The following is a 26,301-nucleotide window of genomic DNA, read 5'->3' on the forward strand; positions in this document are numbered from 1 at the left end:
TGACTAAGAGCTGAAATCACTGAGCGTTGTGTTAAGTAGCGGGGGAGCCTGAAGGTATATTGTGGAGCAGTTTGTGGGACAGCTGGAGTGCCTTGTGGACAGGCTGGTGGAGCAGTTCATAGGACGGCGGGAGCTGCTGGTGGGACGCGGAGCAGTTCGTGGGACAGCGGGAGCTGCGTGTGGGCCGTGGAGCTGAGCGAAGCAGTTTGTGAGGCGGCTGGTGGAGCGGAGCGAAGGCCTATGGAGCTGTGGGGCGGTCAGCTTCAGATCATGTAAGGTGCCTCTTACCTCTCTCTCCCCCCCGTCTCCACCCAGGTTGGGAGGTAAAGCTCTGTAGATAAACTTTTGAACTCTGGGGCTGCCCTGACCAGGGACAGAGACTTTTGGCTCATTGGACTTTTGGGACTTTGGGTGATTTGGGGTTGCTGGACTCAAGAACAAAAGGGAAAGGGCATGCCCCAATTTGCTTGGGGTGGATTTTTTTGCTCATGGGTTGTGTTATGAATCTTGGTGGTGGTATATAATGCCACATTGTTTCTCTCTGTTATTAAAAGGCTTTTTGCTACACTCAGATTAGGTGCTTGCGAGAGGGGAAGTATTGCCTCTTGGAGGCGCCCAGCGGGGGTGGTATATATTTGTCCCAGGTCACTGGGTGGGGGCTCGAGCCGGTTTGCATTGTGTTATTGGAATGGATCCCCTAGATATTGAACCCGGCCCTTGTTGCTGCCAACTCTGATGGGCAGAAGGGTTACACTAACATGACTGCTACTCTGAAACAGTAACTGAGATCAGCACTCGTTGTGCCAGGTGTTGTACAGACATCCTGTGACAGAATATCCCGTTCCTGAAGAGCATACACATTAAATAGACCAGATAGATAAAGAATGGGAAGGGAAACAGAGGCACAGAGAGAGGAAATGAGGAACTCGGTTACAGAGCTAGAAACAGAAGTCAGGTTTCCCAGATCTTTGTCTAGCACCGTTACCACCAAGCCACTCTGCCTCTGCCCAATTGCCTCTTCTGCTCCTCTTCCTTTTAGACAAGTCACTCAATCTCTGCGCCTGAGATCTCCATTATGTGGTTTAGATTAGGCAGGTCAGATTAGATAATCCAGTGATCACTCCTGGCTTTAGAATCCATACATCTGTAAAATGGGAGCAATACACTCTTTCTCCCACCCTTTGCCTCTCTAGTCTATTTAGTTTACAAACACTTCAACCCAGGGACTGTCTCTCCCTGAATGTCTGTGCAGCGCCTGCTGGCACAATAATCTCAGTCACTGTGTGTCTGTGCAGCATCCCCCAGTTAACGCAGAACATGCGGATTTGAAGTTAAATGTCTCCGTGCCAGACTGGTCCTGTGGCATTACAGTGAGGGGCTATTCTAGTCTATTCTATTCTATCCCGGGGGGGCTCTGACAGGACACTCAGACTCACCACTGTATTACAGTATTGTGTGAGGGGATGGTCTGTCAGGCTTCCTCACAAGAGGCTGCAGCTGTTGCCGTGGGGGAGTGCTGGAAATTCAATACTCCCACATGATCCAATCCCAATTAGGGGCTGGCCGTCAAGGCAGGGGAGGGATTCGCCCGGACTGACAGCAAGCCCAGCCAGTCCTGGTTTTGCAGAGGTGGGATTAACCCTTCTCCAGCATCCTTGTCACTTCCTAGGTAGGACCAGCCCCTCAGCATCGTCTAGGGCTCCCCCGCTCAGGGACACCCCCTCCCAGTGTCCCAGCTCCACAACACCTGCGGGCTCCGGGGTGGGGGGGGATTCAGCAGTTGCTGGATACAGAGAGAACAGGGCAGACGGAGGCGCTGGATCGGAAGAGCAGGAGCCCCAGCCCCAGGTACCTCCCCACTGCAGGAGCCACAAGGGAGAAGGGCTGCCGCCCCCTGCCTCCTGCCCTGCTCGATGGGGAATCCTCCATCACCCCGATGCTCAGGGGGACATGCCCATTCAGGACATGTCCACCCCGGCGGGGGCTTTTCTCTTTGCAGCTCCCTCTGGGACCTGAGGAACAAGAGCCCCCACCGCAAGAGATGGGGGGGAGGGAGGGTCAAGGAGGGATCTGTCTGTGCTGAGGGGGGCAGGGAGGGACCTGTCTGTGCGGAGGGTGACAGTGAGCTGGGGGTACAAGTCGTGGGTCTTGCCCTCACTACATTTACTGCAGGGGGCTCTAGTATTTAGGTCACCAAACACTTTTCCTTACAAAAAATTCTTGCAACTTTTTCTTTGAGAAGCTCCCATTCCTCTGCTCTCTGCAGCAGGCTGGAGAAGTGCCTCTTCTTTGTCCCATGAAATTCTGTTCAGATTTGGCTGAGTTTTAGGGTTACCAGATAGCAACTGTGAAAAAACGGGACGGGGTTGGGGGGTAATAGGCACCTGTATAAGAAAAAGTCCCCAAAAACGGGACTGTCCCTTTAAAAATGGGACACCTGGTCACCCTACTGAGTTATAAACTGCTAAAAATTGCCATTTCCCTCCTCTTGATTTTGTTCCTCAGGAAAACGTCAGCAGCTTGCCAAAATAATAGCTGAACACCGAAACGTTGTAAGGCTGGCCTCTCGATGACCCAGTAGCAGCAGGTACTGTACTGGGAATGTCTGTATTAAAATAAAAAATATTTGGAAATTACGTACAAAAATCTCTGTTAAAAGAACATTGTTTAGGTAGCAAAGTCAAGCAGCACCCATAAGTTAGGAAATGGTAGATTCACGGTTGCCTGCTTTATTCATCTGCATTAATTTAATTAGATAGTTTCATCCTATTCTTTTCTACAGGACACACTCAGGGCACCAGAGGGATGCACCAGTGGGCAGAGTTAATGCTGAATGGGCAGATCTTGAATGTCCTAACATTCAAGTGGTTGGCTTTGCAACCTAAATACCGTACTTTTAATGTAGTGTTTCATATGGATCTTTTGCTGCAGGCTGCGAAGGAGGAGGCTGGATGCTCCCGACAGGTTCTACACATGTTTATTGAGATTGGCGTCTGAGAGTCCAGGCCCTAGCTCGAAGTGCAGCCGCTCCGGAGACAGACCATGGCCGCAGACCTGGGTACAAGTGCAGATTTGGGTCTCCAATTACAGGTGCCTTTAGAGCAGGCGGTGCAGCCCCCAGTAAAAAGGGAGGAACAAGACACACCAGGCCCCGAGCCAGGGCAGGGAGTGGAGCAAGGAGAGAACCTTCCCTTTGTTGTCTGCTCTGGGACCATCGGGGAATTATTGAGATGGGCGGCTCCACAACAGTCCAGGCCTCAGAGGCAGGACGAGCCGCCCCAGCGCTGGGAAGTCCAGTGGCAGGAGGTGCTGCAGGCCCTATGGACCCCTCCTGAAGTTGTGCCGGCCCCGGTGACGCTACAGCTACCTGAGCTGGCACCAGGGGACGATATCGAGGCCTATCTGGCCAACTTCGAGCATGTGGCTAATGCCTGCCAGTGGCCGAGAGGAGAGTGGGTAACGCGACTCGTGCCAGCACTCAGCGGAAAAGCCCGACAGGCCTACAGCAGCCTGGAGGCTAGAGACAGCAGAGACTATGGGAAGGTGAAAGCTGCCATCCTGCAAGGGGAGGACACCCGCCTGGAGACGCGGCGCCGGTGCTTCAGGCAGTTCCGCTACCAAGAGGCCGAGGGGCCCCGGGAGGCTTACAGCCGCCTCCAGGAACTCTGCCATCGCTGGCTGGAGCCGCAGAGCCGCACCAAGGAGCAGATCCTGGAGTTGCTGATCCTGGAGCAGTTCCTGACCATCCTGCCGGAGGAAATGCAGAACTGGGTCTGGGAACGTGGCCCAGAGAACTGCGCCCAAGCGGTGGCCCTGGCAGAGGGGTTCCAACTGAGGCAGCCAGAGGCTGGATTATGGGAGCAGCAGGTAAGAATATTTTAATTTGATAATCCCAGTGGAGACTGGTGGGGAGGGAAAGAAGAGGCCAAATATATAGACAGGCTCCAGATGGGACTGGATGCTCACAGACCAGATTGCTGTGCTGTAAACTCAGCATCCAGTCCTCCTCCCTAGAGCAAGCAGAGAGCAAAGGCTGTTCCTATTAGGCGGGGAGCGATGGCTGGATGTAGGAGCTGGTACTGAAGGGCTGCAAGATTCTCTTTGGTTCATGATCAGAGCTAGAGGAAGAAAGGGATCAGGCATACCTTTGAAAGGAGAAGAATAAGAAGGGATATCATAGAGGCATTGAACTGGGATTTTTTATTTGCCCTGTCTCCTATTACATGAATAAGGGGATGGCAGGCCACTAGGCATAAAGCAAAATGTAAAATTTCAAATCCGTTTCCACACAACACAATATGCTATTTGAAGCCTAGAATGGAGCAGGGTACAACAAATGGATTGGATATATTTATGGATAGAAGGACTTTCCAGGATTATACTACAGGTTGTACCTCTTTAATCTGGACTTCCCTTGTCCAGCAACATCCGTGGTCCAGCATCCTCTACGACCCCGTGGGTGCTCCGGGGCTGGAGCACTCACAGGGAAAAGCCAGCATCCCCAGGCTTAGAAACTCCTCCCCCGCCTTCCCAGAGCTTCTGGAGCACCGCAAACAGCTGATTTGCTGCTTTCAAGCTCAGGGAGGGAGGGAGAGGAGCGGGGAAAGGGTGGTGCTCAGGGGATGAAGCGAAGCAGCTGTGAAGCCCTGTGTCCGGGGGCCAGGAGCACATCCTAGCCGCTGGGAGTGCTCCTGGGCTCCATTGCTGGCTGCGGGGCTCCACTCTGGGCCCCTGGCTGCAGGGCTCTGCAGCTGCCCCGCTTCTTCCCCGGAGCGCCACCCTGTCTCTGCTCCGTCAGTGCCAGCCCCTCTGCTGCCGCCGGAGCACACAGACCCACGGCTGGCAGCAGCAGAGGGGCCGGCATTGACCTGACCCCCCCCTAGCCCAGCAAGTTCCCTGGTTCGGGACCAGTCAGGTCCCGAGGGTGCCGGGCCAGCAAGGTACAACCTGTAGTATATATCCAACTTCACCTACCTCAGCTGACCTCTAGATATTGGGGATCAGGAACGATCTTTCCTGGGGAGAAGATTTCCCCATAATGATGGGGTCCTTACACCCCTTTCTCAAGCGTCTGGTGCTGGCCACTGTCAGAGATGAGATACTGGGCTAGATGGACCACTGGTCTGATCCAGTCTGGCAGTTCCTGGGTTCCTAATTTCACAAGCCTCTGACAATCTGTTTGTCTGACCTGGCAGAACCTGATTGTGTGGGCATCACTTCATTTAGCTTATTACTATTCTTATTATTAATTGGCTTTTTGACATGGTGCCTCAGGCCCTGCACAGAGTGTGTTCAAGGGGCATTCTCTTCCTTATGCTCCTGTGTTACTGTAAGGGTCTCTGTTTTGTTACTTGCCCTCCACAGTGCCCCCTGCTGAGCCTGGAAATCTAGCTTGGGTCTGTGGTCCCTTCCACCATCTCTGTGTTTCTTGAGGATGTTCCCCGAAGGCTCCCCTCTCAGACTCCACTCTCCCCTGTGGGTTCCAGGGACCAGCTACACTGTGATGTCTTTGGCTCATCCTCAGGTCACGGTGCGTGTGAAGGTTGAGGAAGTGACTTCGGAGAAGATTGCTTCCCCTGAGGCATTATGGGATGCTCCTGGCTCGCAGCTAGAGCAGCTGCAGCCCCATCACGAATGTGTATCCCAGGAGGAGGTGGGACGAGCTGAGACCCCAGGACACCAGTATGAACCACTCTGTGTCCCCAAAGAGGAGCCCCCGATCCTCCAGGAAATAGATAATAAGCCAGGTATGGGGAAGGTGCGGGGCTGAGGGGGCAGCAGAGAGGTGAGCACCCAGGGCTGAACATTTGCGGGGACTAGGGAGTACTGGCTTGCTTGGGGGTGGGGAGCGATGGAATATGAAAACCCCTGTCCACTTCCAGTGTTGGAGAGAAATACTGGTGATATTCAGAATACAAACTGAAATTTATAGAAAAAAAAATTTCAAAACAGATTTTTATCCCCTTTTTCTGTCCAAATTTTTTAATGAAAAAAATATAAACAAAATATTTCTAATTGAAAAATTTCACTGTGTTTTTTTTTCTTAAAAAAATGAAGGGGAAAGTGAAAAGTTTAGAATGAAACTGTTAATTTTCTTTCAACATTTTTCACATACACCCCTCCCCAAATCTTTGACCAGCAGCTTTTCATATGTTGTTAGATGCCAGTTGGGGCAAAGATATCTGGAAGTTTTTAAGAACAAGTTAAAGACCAGTCAGGAATCATTTAGGATACTTAATCCTGTCTCTGTGCATGGGGATGAACTAGATGGCCTCTTGAGGTCCCTTTCAGCCCTATATTTCTATGATTTTATATGGGGAGTTTTCTCTGACAGCTGTGTGGGAACTGGATTATATTCCTGCCTCTGCCATGCAGTTCTCTATGATGTTGGGCAAGCCACTTAAATTGAACTTTTCACAGGCTTCCCTAACATGGGTCAACTGATTCAAGTCCCTCTCACCTTGGGATTACATTGCAGTGTAGACACACTCTGTGAGTTCCTCATTTTCCGGGTGCCCAACTGAGAGCCTGGAGTCTGATTTGCAGAAGTGCTGTGCACCACAAATGTGACTGAGGTCAAAGGAAGCTCTGCTTTGAACAGATATGGTGCTGTGTAATACTAAGTACTCTGAAAAATCAGGTTTTTGGCACCTCTGATTGGGCATGCAAAATTAGAAGACATTTTTGACAATTTTGGCTTTCGTCTCTGTGTTTCAGTTCCCCGTGTATAAATGGCATAATAACTCCATATCCCACAGGGTTGTTGTGAAGATAAATTCATTGACGTTGGTAAAGAACTAAGATACTACGATGACAGCAGCATTGAAAAGCCCATGAGGAATCATTAATTCTGTATTCAGTGCATGGTTTGAATGGTGTGCAGTGAATAACGCATGGGACCACATGATCAAAGTGGAGGATAAAAAGGGTTGTTGAATAGCTACCATTCAATGAACACTGTCCATCCTGTGCTCTGAATGAGGAAAAAACAGTTTGTGATCATGTAATTAAAGACTATAATAATGCATATGCACAAGGAAGCTGAAATAAGGTTGCATGGGCAAGATTAATTCTGGCATTCCCAACCTTTGAGTGTTCATCTTTGCAACCTTAACACTGTGTTTACATAGCGGTTTTGAATGTAATATGGAAGTCCCTGGAAAGTCACATACACATTAATCAAGCTCAGTGCTCCAGTCCTCTGCATCTTATTTGCTCCTGCTTATCTCCCCCTCTCATGGCTGCTCCTTCATTTTCTCCCTTTCCCAAGCCCCAGGCTCATATCCCCCACCATTCATCTCTGCCCCCTCTCCCCTGTTCCTCACTCCTCTGGAGATTTGTGGGAATAATTGTGATTTTTAAGAAATCCTGGAACACCAAGCTTTTTTCCAGTCCTCTGGAACTTCCCAGTGTCAAACCAATATTTAAAAGTGTAAACCTGAGTATCTCTACGTCACTTAGCCTGATATCAATACTGGGGAAGATCACAGAGCAGCTGCTATGGGATACAATCAATAAAGAACTAATGCCTGTGAGTCAGTTTGGTTTTGTGGAAAATAGGTCTTGTCAAATAAACCTGATGTCACTTTTTGATGAGATCACAAGTTTGGTTGACAAAGGTAACTCTCTTGACATGATGTACTGAGACTTCTGTAAGGCATTTGATTTAGCACCACACAGCGTTCTGATTAAACAATTAGCACCATACAAAACCAGGGCACCCATACTAAATGGAGTGAAAACTGGCTAGTTGTTAGATCTCAGCAAGTAATTGTAAGTTAGGATTCCTCATGTGCACGTGGGTGTTTATTTTTTTGGTGGGGTCCTGCAGAGCTCTGTTCTTGGCCTAATGATATTCAGTATTTTTATCAGTGATCTGGAAAGAAATTCAAAATCATTGGTAGTAAAGTTTGCAGATGACACAAAAATTAGGTGGAGTGGCAAATAACAATGGGGTCAAGCCATTTATACATAGCAATCTGGATTGGTTTATTTGAACACCATGCATGTGTATACAGCCAAATACATGATCACGCATCTAGGAATGAAAAATGTAGGTTACATTCACTGGATGGGGATAGTATCCTGGAATGCAGTGACACTGAAAAGGACTTAGGGGTCATGATAGGTAAACAAATGAACATGAGCTCCCAGTGCAATAGTGTAGCTAGGAGGCTGAATATGGCCTTCATATGTATAAGCAGGAGAATATGAAGTAGGACCAGGAAAGGGATGTTGCTTCTGTGTATGGCATTAGTGAGACCATTACTGGATACTGTGTGTCAGTTTTGGCGTCCACACTTCACACAGGACTTTGACAAACTGGAAAGGATTCAGAAAAGAACTACAAGAACAAGTGTAAGAAAAGGAATACAAGATTGTAAGAATTATTTGAGGTCTGGAAAATGTCTTACAGTGGGAGGTTCAAGAAGCTTGATCTGTTTTTTTATTACACTGTTGATAAACTGTATAGTCAATTTCTTGACTATACTTTGGCTTGTTATTGTGTTATGAAATATACTCCCGAGACCAAATATTACATGTCAGGCTGGTTTATCAATATGGTACAGGAAAAAGGTACTATGTGATACCAGTTTCTGAAGATCAGTCCCATGCAGCGAAGTTACATTAATCTCACACAGGTGTCCTCCCAGAGTTACACCCCTAAAGCCATTCTTTTGTACCCTACTTTTTTACCAGTAAAAGGCATCACATACGTCATTTGAAACTGGATTTAATTAATCAGCTTTCTACCTTGCTTGGTTTTGATACCAGATTTACTCATTTATCTTTTGTTCTGAACCCATGTCTTTCTAGGGTGACCAGACAGCAAATGTGACAAATCAGGACAAGTGGTGGGGGGTAATAGGAGCCTATATAAGAAAAAGACCCAAAAATCGGGACCGTCCCTATAAAATTGGGACATCTGGTCACCCTATGTCTTTCAGGTCACGATGCACCATTATTTTTGTTTTGAGCACATGCATTCCAAGTACTAAGGGACTTGAAAGCACCTCCTAGGTTTGTGTGTAACTCCTTTCCTACCGTCATGAAGATGTAATCATCTGTCTGGATACTGACGGTTTTTCTATCTACTCAAGCCAAGGTTTACGTCAGCTAATTCAAGGTGTTAGGGATACTTAGCATAAGTGTACAAGATTATGGTATAGGTCAGTTTAGGCTATATCATTGTTACAATATTTGTGCTTAATGGTGCTTAATACATTACATGATGTATATTTATACACTAGGCAGCATGTATTAATCAATAACATAAAAAAACCTATGTTAAAAGAACATTAAAATTACAAAGTCCAGCAGCAAAAGTTAGGAAATGCTGAAATTAAGGTTGCCTGTTCAAGGGTGTCAAGGGACTCCACCAATCTAGGGAAGCAGGTAGCTAAGGAGAACTGAGGTAATGACTCAAGGCAACATTTCCCCTCCAAAATAAGGAGAATTTATGGCACTTTAAAAGGGTGGGAAACCCCCAAATCTGAAAGAGCTTTGCTATTCATATCAAATATGAATATTGGATAATTAAACAGAAAATGGCAGTCTGAGGAGATGTCACATAACTGATTGATATGTAGAGGGGCACAGTCTAAGGGGACTTTATATTGATATTTAATTATTGGGGGGATCTGAGGAATCTGATCAATGTTTGGTCATTACTTAGAGAAAAGCACATTGGGATTTTCTATTGATATTCAAGAATTAGACAAAAATGGCAAAACCTGAGAGGGAAATTGAGATTTTCCATAAGTACTGGATAATTAGATGGGGGAGGGAAGGGGTAAAATCCCAGGGGATTTATATTAATAATTTATTAATTTAAATTAATAGTATATTTCTATTAATGCTTTTGGACCTTTGTCACATAGTAAGTCTTATATTTGAAAGATATGTCAACTAAGGGCAATTGTTTCCCTCTAAAACCAGAAGTTAAAAAGGGGGATATAGAAAAGTGGTAAAATATGAGGAGACTGTACATCCGTTTGATAATTAGAGAAAGTGAGGGTTTGTTCCCAACCAAACATTTGCACAGGCAGCCAGGAGCACAGGGCAAAATGGCTTTGACAGGAGAAGGGTGGGGAGGATGGAGCAGGAGAACGGTTGGGAGGGACAGCAGCATGTAAAGGGCCGCTGTTTGGCAGTTGGGAGATGAGGCCAGAAGATTCCATGACAGTTGGGAGACGGAAGCAGTGGGGGAAGGGCAGTTGTTTGGCAGTTGGGAGATGAGGCTGGAAGGTTCCATGACAGTTGGGAGAGGGAAGCGGTGGTGGAAGGGCAGTTGTTTGGCAACTGGGAGATGAGGCTGGAAGGTTCTGTGACAGTTAGGAGAGGGCAGCAATGAGGGAACAGCAGCAACGCCAGTCAAGATGTTTTTACACCAATGCAAGGAGCCTGGGTAACAAAATGAAGGAACTAGAACTATTGGTGCAGGAAGAGAAACCAGATATTATAGGGATAACAGAAACATGATGGACTAGTAGTCATGACTGGAGTACAGGGATTGAAGGGTATGGGCTGTTCAGGAAAGACAGAAATGATGACAAACGTGGTGGAGTAGCATTGTATGCTAATTATGAGGTAGACTGTAAAGAAATTAGAAGTGATGGAATGGATAAGAAAGTTAGTTTGGGCCAAAATCACTTTGGGGAAGAAAGCTACTAAAGTTTTCCCTGAGATAGTACTTTGGAGTGTGTTACAGACCCCGGGACCTGATTTGGATATAGAGAGAGACCTTTTAATGGTTTTAATTAAATAAATACTACTGGGCATTGTATGATTATGGGAGACTTTAACTTCCCAGAACTAGATTGAAGGACAAGTGCTACTAATAATAGTAGAGCCCGGGTTTTCCTGGATGTGATAACTGACAGATTTCTCCACCAAATAATTGCTGAAGCCGCAAGAGGTGATGCCATTTTTAATTTGGTATTAGTGAGTACTGAGGACCTCAAAGAACTGGTTGTAGAGGACAGCCTGGGTTTGACTGATCATGAGCTAATTCAGTTTAAACTAAAAGGAAGGATAAACAAAAATAGAACTGCAACTAGGGTCCTTAATTTCAAAAGGGCAAACCTGAAAAAATTAAGCTAATTAGTTAGGGAAGTGGGCTGGAGTGAAGAACTCAAGGATCTGAAGATGGAGAAGGCTTAGAATTACTTTAAGTGAAAGTTACAGAAATTATCTGAAGCCTGCACCCCAAGCAAGGGAAAAAAAATCATAGGGAAAGGTTGCAGACCAACCTGGATGAGCAAGCATCTCAAGAGAAAGCAGAAAGTCTACAAGAAATGGAAGATGGGATTGATCAGCAAGGAGAGCTATCTCTTGGAGATCAGAAAGTGTAGGGATAAAGTAAGAACTGCTGAAAGCCAATCAGAGCTGGACGTTGCAAATGGAATTAAAACTAATAGTAAAAAGGTTCTACAGCCATATAAAGAAAAAGAAAACAAGGAAAGAAGATGTGGGAGGGCTGAACACGAAGGATGGGTGGAAATTAAGGATAAGCTAGGCATGGTCCAACAACCCAAACAAATGCTTTGCCTCAGGTTTTAATGAGGCTAACGAAGAGCTTGGGGGTAGTGACAGGGTTGCTAATGGAATAAGGATATAGAAGTAAAAATTATCACATCCGAGGTGGAAGTCGGACTCAAACAGCTTAATGGGATTAAATCAAGGAGCCTGGATAACTGCCATCCAAGAATATTAAAGGAACTGGCGCATGAAATTGCAAGCCCAATAGCAAGGATTTGTAATGAACCTGTAAACTCGGGGGTGGTACCCTATGACTGGAGAATTGCAAATATAGTATTTATTTTTAAGAAAGGGAAAAAACGGTGATCCGGGAAACTACAGGCCTGTTAGTTTGACCTCAGTTGTATGCAAGGTCTTGGAACAAATTTTGAAAGAGAAAGTAGTTAAGCAGATAGAGCTTAAAGGTAGTTGGGATAAAATACACCATGGTTTTACAAAGGGTAGATCATGCCAGACTGACCTCATCTCTTTGAGAAGATAACTGATTTTTTAGACAAAGGACATGCAATAGATTTAATCTACCTGGATTTCAGTAAGGCGTTGATATAGTTCCACATGGGAAATTGGAGAAGATGGGGATTACTATGAGAACTGAAAGGTGGAGAAGGAACTGGTTAAAGGGGAGACTACAATGGGTCATACTGAAAGGTGAACTGTGAGGCTGGAGGGAGGTTACTAATGGAGTTCCTATGGGATTGGTCTTGGGACCAATCTTATTTAACATTTTTATTACTGACCCTTGGCACAAAAATTGGGAGTGAGCTAATAAAATTTGCAGATGACTCAAAATTGAGAGGTATTACCAATAATAAGAAGAACTAGAATATAATACAAGAAGATCTGGATGATCTTGAAAATGGGAGTAAAAGAAATGGGATGGAATTTAATAGTGCAAAGTCATGGATTTAGGGACTAACAACAAGAAATTTTACTAAACTGGGAACGTATCAGCTGGAAGTGACAGAAGAGGAGAAAGACCTAGTTGTGCTGGTTGATCACATGATGACTATGAGCCACCAATGTGATGTGGCCATGAAAAAGCTAATGCAGTGTTAGGATGCATCAGGCGAGGTATTTGCAGTAGAGACAGGGAAGTACCATCATACAAGGCACTGGTGAGACATTATCTGGAATACTGTGTGCAGTTCTGGTCTCTCGTGTTTAAGAAAGATGAATTCAGACTGGAACAGGTGCAGAGAATGGATACTAGGATGATCCAAGGAATGGAAAATCTATCTTATGAGAGGAGACTCAAAGAGTTTAACCTAACCAAAAGAAGGCTGAGGGGAGATATGATTGCTCTCTATAAATACATCAGAGGGGTAAATACCAGGGAGAGAGAGAAGTTACAGTAGAACCTCAGGGTTACAAACACCTCAGGAACAGAGGTTGTTTGTAACTCTGAAATGTTCATATCTCTGAAATGTTCGTAAACCTGAACAAAACATTATGGTTGTTTTTTCAAAAGTCTACAACTGAACATTGACTTATTGCAGCTTTGAAACTTTATTATGCAGAAGAAAAATGCTGCCTTAACCATCTTAATTTAAATGAAACAAGCACAGAAAGAGTTTACTTACTTGGAAAGTTTTAAAAAAAGATTTGACCTTTATTTTTTTAGTAGTTTACATTTAACACAGTTCTGTACTGTACAGTATTGGCTTCTTTTTTGGGTCTCTACTGCTTGATTGCCTACTTCCAGTTCCAAATGAGCTGAGTGGTTGACTGGTCAGTCCATAACTCTGGTGTTCATAACTCTGAGGTTCTAGTGTATTTAAGTTAAGTGCCACAAGAACACAATGTGGACACAAGAACAAAGGGATATAAACTGGCCATCGACAAGTTTTGGCTTGAAGTTAAGTGAAGCTTTCTAACCATCAGAGGGAGCCTTCCAGAGGGAGCAGTGGGGGCAAAAAATCTAACTGGCTTCAGTACTGAGCTTGATAATTTGGAGGAGGAATTGGTATGATGAGACTGCCTACATGCCATTGTAGGCAATCTGCAACTGCTAGCAGCAAATATCCCCAATGGCAGTGATGCGACACTAGATTGGAAGGGCTCTAAGTTACTACGGAGAATTCTTTCCCTGGTGTCTGGTTGGTGGATCTTACCCACATGCTCAGGGTCTAACTGATCATCATATTTGGGGTTGGGAAGGAATTTTCCTCTGGATCAGATTAGCAGAGACCCTGGGGTTTTGTTTTTGTTTTTTGACTTCCTCTGCAGCATGGGTCACAGGTCACTTGCAGGTTCAAACTAGTGTAAATGGTGAATTCTCTGTAACTTGAAGTCTTTAAACCCTGATTTGAGGCCTTCAGTAACACAGCCAGAGGTTAAGGTTCTATTACAGGAGAAGCCGGGGGAGGTTCTGTGGCCTACAATGTACAGGAAGTCAGACTAGAGGGAGATTTCTATCAATATTCAAAAATTAGAGAGAAATGGAAAAATCTGAGGGGAAAATTAAGATTTTTCTAACAATCATTGATACTTAGAGGAAAAGGGGATGAAATCACTCTCCACCTGATCTCCCATGTCGCCATGGAGATTTCCGTCAATAGCTAGACAGTCCCTACCCCATCCCCTGCCACCGTGGCTTGGCCCTGTCATTGATATAGGCAATAAGGAGTCCTGTGCTTTGAGAGGGGTGTATTTCGGGGGTGGGGGGAGTGCATTGTACAATCATAGAAATGTAGGGCTGGAAGGGACCTTAAAAGTTCCGGAAAATTCTCTGGCAGTTGGGAGGGGATATCAGAGGGGGATGGGTGAGTGAATGGCAGGTGGAGGTGGGGAGCTAGGTTGGGTTGTTGGGGTCTGGGGAGCAGCTAGGATGGATGAAATTGGGGCTGGGCAGACTCATCAGGGCTTCTTTACACTTGAAAGTTAATTGGGATTAAGACAGGGAGTGACTTGAAAATCTATTCCAGAATAACTCTTTCTGTGGACACTGTTACGCCAGAGAAGAGTGCCTCCTTGTTCCTGTTTAGCTTAAGCCATTTTCAAAGGTGGATTGGACTATAGAGGGTCAAGGTACTCTCTTTCTGGAATAAGAGTATTCCACAGAAAGTATTCTGGAATAACTCCTTGGGTAGCCAATCCCTCCTCAGAGACACCTGCTTTCCCTTTCTCTTCCTGTGACCCTCCCTCAAAGATAAGAGAAAAAGTTGATCCTTAGGGAGTTTAAGCCCCTCTGCCCCCACTTTGGAATAATTAAATCAGAGCAACAGTTTCCCTCAAGAACAGAGGGGATTTTATCTCCTTCAGTAATTAGAGAGGGAAAATGTGAATTTTGAGATTTTTCTATCAATATTTAATAATTAGACAATGAGAGGAATTTGAGGGGATATTAGGATCAATATTTCATTATGAGGAAAAAACATCAACGTCTGCGGGATTTATATCACTATTCAAAAATTAGAAAGGAAAAGTTAAAACCCAAGTGAGCAGCAGTTGCTCAAACCAAGCTCCCAGATTACAAGGGAGGCATCCACAGCATCTGATGTAGGAAACTAAGCCCCCAACATGCTGACTAGAGATTCACATGCACAGAGATTCAATATAGGAATCACAGGGTGAAATTCTCTGGCCTGGGTTATGCAGGCGGACAGACCAGATAATCATAACAGTCACTCCAAACCTTAAAATCAATTAACCTATAATTTGTCCTCATGCATACGCATGATGATACGCTCTTTAATTACATTGTTGCATACTGTTTTTTTCCACAGGCCCCCTGCCTCATTCAGAGCACATGATGGATGGTGAACACAGGATGATGGGTAGGTTAATATTTCTTTTTATCCTTCACCTTCAGAGAGGGGCTTCAGACATTATTCACTGCACACCATCCAAACCCTGCATTGAATACAGAATTATTAATTTCCTCATGGACTTTTTTATGCTGCTTTCATCATATATCTTAGTTTTTTACAAACATTAATGAATTTCTCTTCATAAACCCCTGTGAGGTGAAATAGTATTATCCCCACTTTAGATCTATGGAATGAAGGTCAAAGTTATCAAAAAGTCTCTACCAAATTTGGGTTTCAAATTTGAGATTGCCAGGCCCAGATTACTTAGCATTTTTATAGCATTGGATATTATCAAAGCACAGCTATTGATCTAAGTTGCAGCTGAGTGCTCAGCACATCTGCAGCTCTGACCCCTGGTGACTCAGGTTGGGGACCCAGAAAATGAGAAACACACAATGGCCACCTGTGAAATTTTGGTTTAGTGACTTGCCTAGCATCACATAGGAACTCTATGGCAGAGGCAAGAACAGAATCTATTTCTCTAGGGCAGCATTTAACTGCCTCAACCAAGAGACCTCTTCCTTCAATCCTTTGCCTCGTTCTCTGTACACCTTCCGACTTCAGCGACAAATGAGCCAACTGTCATACAGCCGCCTTTGTTACAAAACCCTGACTCATCCCCAAGGCACAGACCATCCTATGCACTAAAGGAGACAGGGGTCCTGTGAAAAAAAGTGTATGTGATCATGTAATTAAAGACTATATTATAATTAAGCTTGGCAGAATTTGATTTTCATTTTTTTATAATGTAGACAGATAATATCAGTTTGTTTTTAAGCATTTTTTGCTTTTATTGATTTAAATTTTCAATGTTACAGGAAATTATGAGGGAGTCAGTCAACTTGGGCAGGAGGCAATAATTATTAAATGACAATAGACACAAAGATTCAAAAAGTTAAAGCTTATAACAGTTAAAATACAAATTATCCACATGTCAAAATATACAAAGTAGGGCTGTTGATTAATCGCAGTTGACTCACGCAATTAACTCAAAAAAATTAATCACGATTAAATGCAGTTTTAATTACACTGTTAAACAATAGAATACCAATTGAAATGTATTAAATATTTTGGATGTTTTTCTATATTTTCAAATATATTGATATCAGTTACTACAAAGTGTACAGTGCTCACTTTATATTATTTTTATTACAGAGATTTTCACTGTAAAAATGATAAACAAAAAAATTAGTATTTTTCAGTTCACCTCATACAAGTACCATAGTGCAATCTCTTTATCGTGAAAGCGCAACTTACAAATGTAGAATTTTTTTTGTTATATAGCTGCACTCAAAAACAAAAGAATGTAAAACTTTAGAGCCTGAATGTTCATTCAGTCCTACTTCTTGTTCAGCAACTCATTTAGACAAGTTTGTTTATATTTACGGGAAATAATGCTGCCCGCTTCTTATTTACAGTGTCACCTGAAAGTGAGAACAGACATTCACATGGCACTGTTGTAGCCAGGGTTGCAAGATATTTATGTGCCAGATGCGCTAAAGATTCATATGTCCTTTCATGTTTCAACCACCATTCCAGAGGACATGCATCCATGCTGATGATGGGTTCTTCCTGATAACGATCCAAAGCAGTGCAGACCAACACATGTTCATTTTCATCATCTGAGTCAGATGCCACCAGCAGAAGGTTGATTTTCTTTTTTGGTGGTTCGGGTTCTGTAGTTTCCGCATCGGAGTGTTGCTCTTTTAAGACTTCTGAAAGCATGCTCCAAACCCCGTCCCTCTCATATTTTAGAAGGCTCTTCAGATTCTTAAACCTTGGGTCAAGTGCTGTAGCTATCTTTAGAAATCTCACATTGGTACCTTCTTTGCGTTTCGTCAAATCTGCAGTCAAAGTGTTCTTAAAACAAACAACATGCTGGGTCATCATTTGAGTCTGCTATAACATGAAATATATGGCAGAATGCAGGTAAAACACAGAGCAGAAGACATACAATTTTCCACAAGGAGTTCAGTCAGAAATCTAATTAATGCATTATTTTTTAACGAGCGTCACCAACATGGAAGCATGTCCTGTGGAATGGTGGCCAAGGGGACATATGAATGTTTACCATATCTGACACGTAAATACCTTGCAATGTCTGGGATATAAGTTATATGGGAGATTCACATGCTCTGAGTGTCAGGAATGGGTAATACCTCCTTGCTTCTTCAAATACATTAGGATGGCACTGTCCTATTATAATGATAACACTTCTGGGTTTTTACCTGTAGGTGAAGGTATTCACATAGTGGCCTTAAAATCTACAAATAAATTCCTTTTTAATTCTCAGAGCAAACCCTTAAACTCATAGAATCATAGAAATGTAGGGATGGAAGGGACCTTGAGAATCATCAAGTCCAGTCCCTTGTGCTGAGGCAGAACCAAATAAACCTAGACTATCCCTGACAGGTGTTTGTCCGACTTGTTCTTTTAAACCTCCAGTGACGGGGATTCCACAACCTCCCTCAGAAACTTATTCCAGAATGTAACTACCTTTATAGTTAGAAAGTTTCCGAATAGCTAACCTAAATCTTCCTTCATGCAGATTAAGCCCATTACTTGTTCTCCATGTCCACTGAATTGATCACAGTTCTCTTTATAACAGCCCTTATCATATTTGAAGACTGTTATCAGGTTCCCCTCTGCTTTTTCAAAACTAAACATGACCAGTTTTTTAACCTTTCCTCATAGGTCAGGTTTTCTAACTCCTTTATCGTGTTCGTTGCTCTTCTTTGGACTCTTTTCAATTTGTCCACATCATTCCTAAAATGTGGAGCCCAGAATTGGACACAGGATCCAGCTGAGGCCTCCCCAGTGCTGAGTAGAGCAGGACAATTACCTTCTATGTCTTACATATAACACTCCTCTTAATGCACCCCAGAATGATACTAGTGTTTTTTTTGCAACTGCATCGCATTGTTGACTTATATTCAATATGTGATCCACTATAACCCCAGATCCATTTCAGCAGTGCTCCTACCTAGCTAGTTATTCTCCATTTTGTAGTTGTGTGTAGATCTTTCTTTCCTTAATGAAGTACTTTGTACTTATCTTTATTGAATTTCATCTTGTTGAATTCAGACCAATTCTCCAATATGTTACGGTCGTTTTGAATTCTAAGCCTGTTCACCAAAGTGCTTACAACCCCTCCCAGCTTGGTGTCATCTGCAGATTTTATGAGCATACTCTCTCCTCTATTATCCAAGTCATTTATGAAAATACTGACTAATGATGGACCCTGAAGGAGTCAGTCACCCAACCCCCACTGAGTTTTGGAATAGCTGAATTGCTCCCTTCTCTTTGAAAAGGGTTCAGTATGTGTGTGGTGTGCAGGAGGGAGTGAGTTTGGCTCTAGATTTCGATCTGTTAACAGTTGCAGTCTCCTTTACAAATATCATGAACCCCAAAATGCTTAAAAAACATGATTTTTAAAAAATACTAGTACATTCTGGGTTCTGTTTATTCACCTTTCTGGATTTTGAGCCATTAGGCGTTAAAATTTTCCAGGTTTGTTCCTCAAACAGTAGGGCTAGAAATTGACTCACTTAAAAAAAAATGATGATTTTCCAATAATCACATGACTCCAGGAACTGGGCGCTTTGAGAGCAAATATCATGAAAGCTGGCAACACATCTTCCCCCCGCCCCCCACTTACCTCTGGATTCTCTCTCCTCTCATTCCATCAGGTGACGTGGTGCTGAGCGCAAGTCCCCAGCTGGAGGTGCCAAGCGCAAGTCCCCAGCAGGAGGAGACTGAGATGGCAGGGCCACGCAGGGTGTCCCTGGGAAAATACAAAGGGAAGGCGTCACGGACTCAGCGCAGGGTGGGGAGGCAACATGGGAGCCCCACTGGGAAAAGGCAGGTGGAACCAGCCCCTCCCCTACCAGATTTGGGGAAGCCCGAACCCCAGCCCAGGCCTTTCAAATGTCCTGAGTGTGGGAAAACCTTTTGCCGCAGCTCTGACCTGCTCAGACACAAGCGGATCCACCGGGGGGACCGGCCCCACCACTGCACTGAGTGCGGGAAAAGCTTTGTCCGGAACTCCCACCTCCTGATCCACCAGGTGATTCACCGTGGTGAACGCCCCTTCACGTGCAGTGAGTGCGGAAAGAGCTTTAGCCAGAGCTCCACCCTAACAAGACACCAGCAGATCCACACTGGCGAGAAACCCCACCGCTGCCACCAGTGTGGCAAGAGCTTTGGGCGCAACTCCAATCTGACAAGGCACCAGAGGCTCCATGCGGCCGAGAGGGTCTACCGGTGTGCGGGATGCGGGGAGGCCTTCCGCAGCAGGGGGCTACTCATTTCTCACCAGCGGTGCAGCAAGAAGGAGAGGCCAGAGGCTTGCAGAAAGCGCACAGCGCCAGCTTAGTTAGGGACAAGAGGCAGAGTTTGCTGTAACAAGGGGTTGTGATGCAGCTCGGGGTTCCAAGTACATGTGAGATGGGAATGGCCCCAGTGCCACAACTTAACAACAGTACTGCAATGCAGAGATGATGGGACTACTGCGTTGTTCTCCTGGATAGAGAAGGAAACAGGTTACCTATCTCCAAAAACACTACTCTGTCTGTCTCACCTTAGCATTGTTCTTCTATCGAACCCCAGACATGCTTTATCTAATCTAATCATATGTTCTCCCACTCTCTCTCTCTCTCTGTCTCTCTCTCCCCATTGATCACTCCCTATACACACCATCCCTTTGTCTGTCCATCCATCCATTCCATAACAACATAAGTCCCTCCATCTATTCATCCACCCATCCCCATAAACAATACACTGTCTGTCTTTCCTTAGCCCTACTCTTCTACCTGTTCATCCCCGTACTGCCCCTCTGTCTTTTTATCACCACATGCACCTATCTATCTATCTGTCTCTCCCCATACATCTCACCCCTCTGCCTGTCCATCCACCCCTTAACACACTCCAGGCATTCACCTGCCCTGAATCTCATTCTGGTCATTCTGCCAGATAGATTAAGCGGACTACGAGCTTGGATACGATCCTGGCTGGTTGAGACTCCAGCCCAGTGCACCAACAGGATTGTTACGGGATTTTCAAAGCTTTTGTTTTCAGGCTTCTACAGCTGAGTAGGTTGCGGGAGGTTGACTGGTGGCAGACTTAATTTATGATTGCTATTATTTATAGTACAGTAGTTTTTGAAAGGTCCCATGGAGATTGGGGCCCTGTCATGTGAGGTCATGCACAGACACATCTATCTGAGGGACATATGGCACCCAGCGCTGTAGTATCTGAGCGCTTTGCGTGGTGACAGAGATCAGGGCCTGGCCATGCTGGGCAGTGCACAGGCACACGACAACCTAGGGCTGCAAAGCACACAACAAATGATACGTTGGCTCTGTTGCTGCCAAGACACACCGTGACCGAGATTAAGGCTTCATTTTTCCTGGTGCTGCATTGACCCACGGTGACTGAGATGTGGGCCCCCTTGCTGCATAGACACAAAGTGAGATACAGTCCCTGCTCAAAAGCGCTCACTGTCTGAATAAAGAAAGAGTTGGCCACAGAGGGGACTTGCCCAAGGTTATATAGCAGTTCAGTGGTAGAGCCAAGAACAGAACTCAGGTCTCCTATATCCCGCTCAGTGCCTGGCCTTTCACTTTGGGTGATATTTGTCAGCGGGTTGGTTTGGAAAAAGCTGGTGTGGTGCGTAGAGTCCCAGCTGTCAGAGAGGGACAAGGAAAACAATGTTAATATATTGGGAAAAAATAAATGTTAATCATTGGGAATACACAAAGATGCCCCTCCTTGGAAATCCCACCTGTCTGATGTTTTGGTCACTGGCCCCAACACACCCGATCTGTCTGCATAACAACCGGGACAATCTGTAACAGCAAGGACATTAACAAACCCCAAGACAGACTCCGAGGATGAAGGCTGAGCTTTCTACAGCTGCATCTTCACCTCGTCTGCAGGGAAAGCAAGGTTAGTACAAACCCTGGAGGTATCCTTCCCCATATGCACTATGCTGGAGCACCTGCTCAATAGGATTCATAAAGTGATGGGCTCAAAGCTGCCTTGTTTTCCTTACTCAGTATATCCAGCAGTTACTGAGATCTGTGGTAAACACGAATGTAATAATCTGCCGGCAGCAGTTCCCATCTGTGGGCCTCAGAGCACTTTACAAGGAGTATCATTGTCCCCGTTCTATAGAAGGGGAAACTGAGGCACAGAGTGGGGAGCTGGGAGCTCAGGCATCCTGACTTGCACCCTACCCCTCTGCTCTCACCCACTAGATTCCACTCCCCTCCTTGAGCCACAAATAGAACCCAGGAGTCCTGTTTACCTTAGACAAGGAAAAGAAAAGAATCACTATTAGGACCACACACATCAAAGTAAATAACATTCAGCTGACACTTAGATATTTATTTCAAAGCCTGGATTCAAATTCCACTGGAGATGTTGGGGTCATTACAACTCCACATGTTGGAATTTCTGGGTAGTTTTGTGTCATTGTTCTAAAAAAATCTAGGAAACTATATCCCCCAGCTATACTGCAAAACTGTATTAAATGGATTTTCTTAAAGTTACAAAGTCAAGCATTCAAAAATTAAGAAATATCAGAATTAAGGTTGTCTGTGCAACCTTGACTCTGCCCCAATTGGGGAAAAAAGTATATGATGCAATTAATATGTTATTAATAGAATGAATATTAATGTTGATTAACAACTAGGACTGATAAAAAATCCATTTTAAGGAAAGATGTCAATTTTTTATTTCAAAGTATTTGAAACTGATCTAATTTTAATTTGTATTTTTTGCAATTTATTATGAATTCTTTACAATTTTTTTAAATCAAAAATAGTACTGAAATTTTTTGTTTACCAAATGCCTAGTTTTTGGAAAACAAAATCAGTGTTTTGATAAAAATGTTGAAATAATTTTTAAAATAAAAATTAAAAGGAAAGAGTATTTTTGCACCAAAAGAACATTTTTGACTGTCAGCTTTTCACAAAATATTTATATTTCGAAAGGCAGTTTCTCACAAAAATGTTTTTTGCTTGAAAAAATTCAACTATTGCTGTTGGGTTTATTTAACATTGATATTGTGGTAATTCCTAAAGGCCTCAATCACATTGGGCCCCATTACAATTATTATCTATTTGTTGCATTCGCACTAGGTGCTGTACAGACAGATGTAATTGGCAGTCCATGTCACAAGAAGTATAAATGCTGGGAGCACCTTGGAGAGATTGCACTTTAATGCACGTGCACAAAAGGGGCAGAGTTAAAGTTCAGGTAACCTTAACTCTGGCATTTCCTAATGTTTGTGTATCCGACTTTGCAATCTTAAGAATGTAGTTTTCATGTCTGTCGATCTCAGATACTTTATAGGGTCCGCCTTCACCATAGTAACTAAGTAAATCTTTAATGTGTTTATCTTCACAACACTCTTTTGAGGTAAGGAGATATTTCTATTTTTACAGATGGAGAATTGAGGCACAGAGAAACCGAGGGCAAGTATATAGTAGAAACTTTTGCTGGCATAGTAACACCAGTTAGGGATGCAATTTAAAAAACAACAACACTTCTGTACAAGCAAAAGCCTAGTCTAGACACAGTTATATTGGCATAAAAATGCTTTTGTCAATTAAGCTTATTTCATTCGTGGAACCAATATAAGCTATGCCAGCAAAAGCACTTATTTGTCAGAAGATTGGGTCTATAGTATGAGAGTCTGCTATTACAGCTATATCAGCAAACAGTTTCTAGCATAGACTTGGTCTAAGTGACTTGCACAAGGTCTGGCAGGGAGTCTGTAATACAGTAGAGATTTGAACTTAGGTATCTCTAGGTCCTGGCTAGTGGTTAACCATTGCACATGCATCCAGAAACAAAAAAGAGACAGATCACTACCTTGGTTAATGACCAGACACGAGAATATTTTGGAGTAGACTAACTCTGCACCTGTAGCTCAGAGCAGTGGATTGGAGGCGGGACATAGTGAGTTTGTGGCTTTGGCTAGACTACACTTTAATGGTGCAAATGATACATAGAATTATGGAGCTCAATCTAATTAACTCTAGGTTTGCTTTGTTTTGGCAGGCGTTAATTAAATTGAGCCGGACAGCAAGTGCTAACAAACAGCCTGTAAGGCTGTAGAGAAGCCCCTGGCGTGATTGAGCCTGGGGACTGTGCAGAAGGCATCGGTTGTTTGTATTGCGGAAGTGCCTAGAGGCTCTAGGCCCCGTGGGGCGAGGCAATCCCTGCCCGTAGGAGTTTACACTGTTCATAGACCAGACAGACAAAGGAGTGGGAGAGGAAATGGAGGCACAAAGAGGGGAAGTGGCATGTCCAAGGTCACAAAGCAGGTCAGTGGCAGAGCTGGAAATGGGTGTCCGCACCCAGTACCCCAGTTATTGAAAGGGAGCGGACACCGTCTCACGTGGGCGCTGGGAACTCACTGATCTCCCAGAAATGTCGGGGGGGTAGGCTCACGGGAGGAAGCCTGGGTAATGGGGGCGTTGGAGCAGACACACGCTACGCAGGCAAATCAATCGCTCTGCCTGCTCCTGATGGGGACGGCAGATCTGCCAATGGCATGAGCGGGGAGGAGGCGCCTCTTCCTCCCCCCCACCCAACCTCCTTCCTCCCAGCCCCAGCATTGTCTGTGGATTTTTAACCCCTCGCAGGCTGCGGTGGGCCCCGGCGCTGGGCACAGGGGGGAGATGGAGAAGGTGAGTCCCACGCACTCAGCGCCCAGGTTCAGGGCCCCAGGGAAGGAGGGGAGCGGGGCGCTGGGGGGGAGAGATGCCACGACCTCAGCGCCTGGATTCAGGGCACCGGGGAGGGGCCCATGTGCAGGGGGAGACAGCAGGACTCGGACGCCCCGATTTGAGTGCGGGGGGTGGGGGGCATGTGCAGCGGGATCAGGGTGCAGGGCTGTAGCGGGGAAGCTGCGGAGACCCCCGGACTCGGTGCGCCAAGGGATCGGCCTGGGTGCGGGGCTAGGCTAGGCCAGCCCCGCTCTTCTCGTCTGTCCAGGGTCTTACCCCGGGCCTGTCACCGCGGGCGCCCCGGGCCAGGCTCCGCGGCGGGGTGGGGAACGCCCCGGGCTCGGGTGCGCAGCGGGGAGGCCGCGGGGCAGGCGCAGATGGACAAAGGGGCCGGGGGCTGGCTTGGCCCTGCGGCCTGCTGGAGCCTGTCGCGCTGCCCGGGGCCGGGGCCTGCGGCGGGGACGAGACCCGTCTGCCCCCCGCCTGCCCCACACCAGGGTGTGTGTGTGCGCGAGAGAGATCTGCCCCTGTAAACCTCCGCGTGTGAGAGAGCGTGATTTGCCCCCAGGACCCGTGTGTGTGTGTGTGTTTGTCTGTGCTGTGCCCCCAGGACCCGTGTATGTGTGTGTGTGATTTACTCCTGGGACCCTTGTGTGTGTGTGTGTGTGTGTGATTTACTCCTGGGACGCATGTGTGCACTCACCTGTGTGATTTACTCCTGGAACCACAGTGTGTCTGCACACATGCCTGGGTCGTTTACCCCCAGGACTCCAGTGTGTGTGTGTGTGAGATTTACCTTGGGACCTGTGTGTGTGCACATCCATGCAGATGCTAGTGTGTATGTATGTGCAGGTGTGTGAGATTTGCCTCAGCCCCCAGTGTGTGTAACTTATCCCAGAATCCTTGTGTGTGTGATCCTTCAGTATTGGAGGAAGGGTCTATGTGTGTGTGCATGTCATTGTGATATTTACCCTGGACCCTGTGTGTGCACTTTCCCTATGGGGCAGGGGCCCATGGTGTGTGGGGGCCTTTCCAGCGCAGAGGCTCTTGGAGCTGGGAGCAACCCCTTTCTCTCTTTGAGGAGCTGGCTCAGTGGGACATCTCAGCTGGGCCGCCCCGTCCCACCAGGCCAGCGTAAATCCCTCCACACTCCCTTGTCTCTCCTGTCTTAGGTGGAGTCTGTGACGTACCCTGACTTTCTGGTTGATACTGAGAGCAATGGCCCCTTTCCACTGGAGGATCCCAGCGAGGAGAGGTAATGGCCCAAGCCTGTTTGCCCCTTATAAGACTGAGCACGTGATGGTCTTACTACTCGGCCAGGGTGTCCTTGGGGTTAAGGTCTAGGCCTGGGACTGTGGAGACTTGAGTTCAGTTCCTGCTGCCACATGCTTTGTGGGTGACCTCAAACAAGTCATGGACTCTGCCTGGGCCTGAGTTTCTCCAACAGTAAAGTGAGGAGAATGGTTTTGGCTGGTTGCACAGGGAGCCCTTATTGGGCCAGCGATTCCAAGTCTGTGCAATGCTAGCAGTGACAGGATCCTGACCTCAGTTATGGTCTCTTGGTGGTATCATGATATCAGTAGTAAATATGAATAATCTGTAAGTCCTCTGCATACCTTTTAAAGGCAAGAGCCAATCTTTTTGTTGTTATATATCTGTATTACAGTGTAGTCTAAATCTCCACTGAGATTGGGCCCTGTCATGCACAGGCACTGCACAGGCACACAGTGACCACATAGGGGGCCCAGTCTTGCTGGGCGCTGCACAGACGCGCAGTGGCCAACATCAGGGCCCTGTTACGCCAGGCATGTCACAGGCTGACACAGTGACCGAGTGTGAGATCCAGTTGTGCTGGGTGCTGCACAGACACTCAGTGAGAGTCCCTGCCCTGAAGCGTCTACAGTCTAACTAGACACACCAGGCACACAGTAAAGTACAGATGACATACAAGCAAAATGCTAGGGCCAAGGGGACTTTAACTGTTCTCAGTGGGAGCTGCTGTGTGCTTAGTGCTCTAGGAAATTTAACCACTGACTTAACTGCCTGGAAAATCTGCCTCCAATTGTGGGTGCTGCCCAGGCACCCACAGTATAATAATAATATGGGCATCTTTACGCAATCTGCTTGTGCTCTCCATTATTAGCAAGGAGTGGAGGCGTCTGTCCCCGTATCCTCTAACTGAAAATCTAATTGCAACATGAATCATAAAGAAA

At 45.6% G+C, this 26,301-nt stretch overlaps 1 protein-coding gene across 2 annotated transcripts in view; it reads left to right on the plus strand.

The window, feature by feature from the left end:
* Positions 1-1,648: 1,648 nt before the first annotated feature.
* Positions 1,649-26,301, plus strand: part of LOC141988539 (uncharacterized) — a 32,232-nt gene continuing 7,579 nt past the window's right edge. Inside the window, exons 1-6 of one of the 2 annotated variants that reach the window (XM_074954340.1) lie at positions 1,649-1,848; positions 2,506-2,587; positions 2,932-3,867; positions 5,525-5,747; positions 15,267-15,317; positions 19,040-19,549. In XM_074954340.1, coding sequence (XP_074810441.1) covers positions 3,043-3,867; positions 5,525-5,747; positions 15,267-15,317; positions 19,040-19,549 — 1,609 coding nt within the window. In that variant the 5' untranslated portion in view covers positions 1,649-1,848; positions 2,506-2,587; positions 2,932-3,042. Of the gene's footprint in view, positions 1,849-2,505; positions 2,588-2,931; positions 3,868-5,524; positions 5,748-15,266; positions 15,318-19,039; positions 19,550-22,984; positions 23,684-25,260; positions 25,344-26,301 lie in introns of those variants that run through there. The other variant, XM_074954339.1, reaches the window with a different exon arrangement.

Source organism: Natator depressus, chromosome 6 (genome assembly GCF_965152275.1).
Source record: "Natator depressus isolate rNatDep1 chromosome 6, rNatDep2.hap1, whole genome shotgun sequence".
Taxonomy (NCBI): Eukaryota; Metazoa; Chordata; order Testudines; family Cheloniidae; genus Natator; species Natator depressus.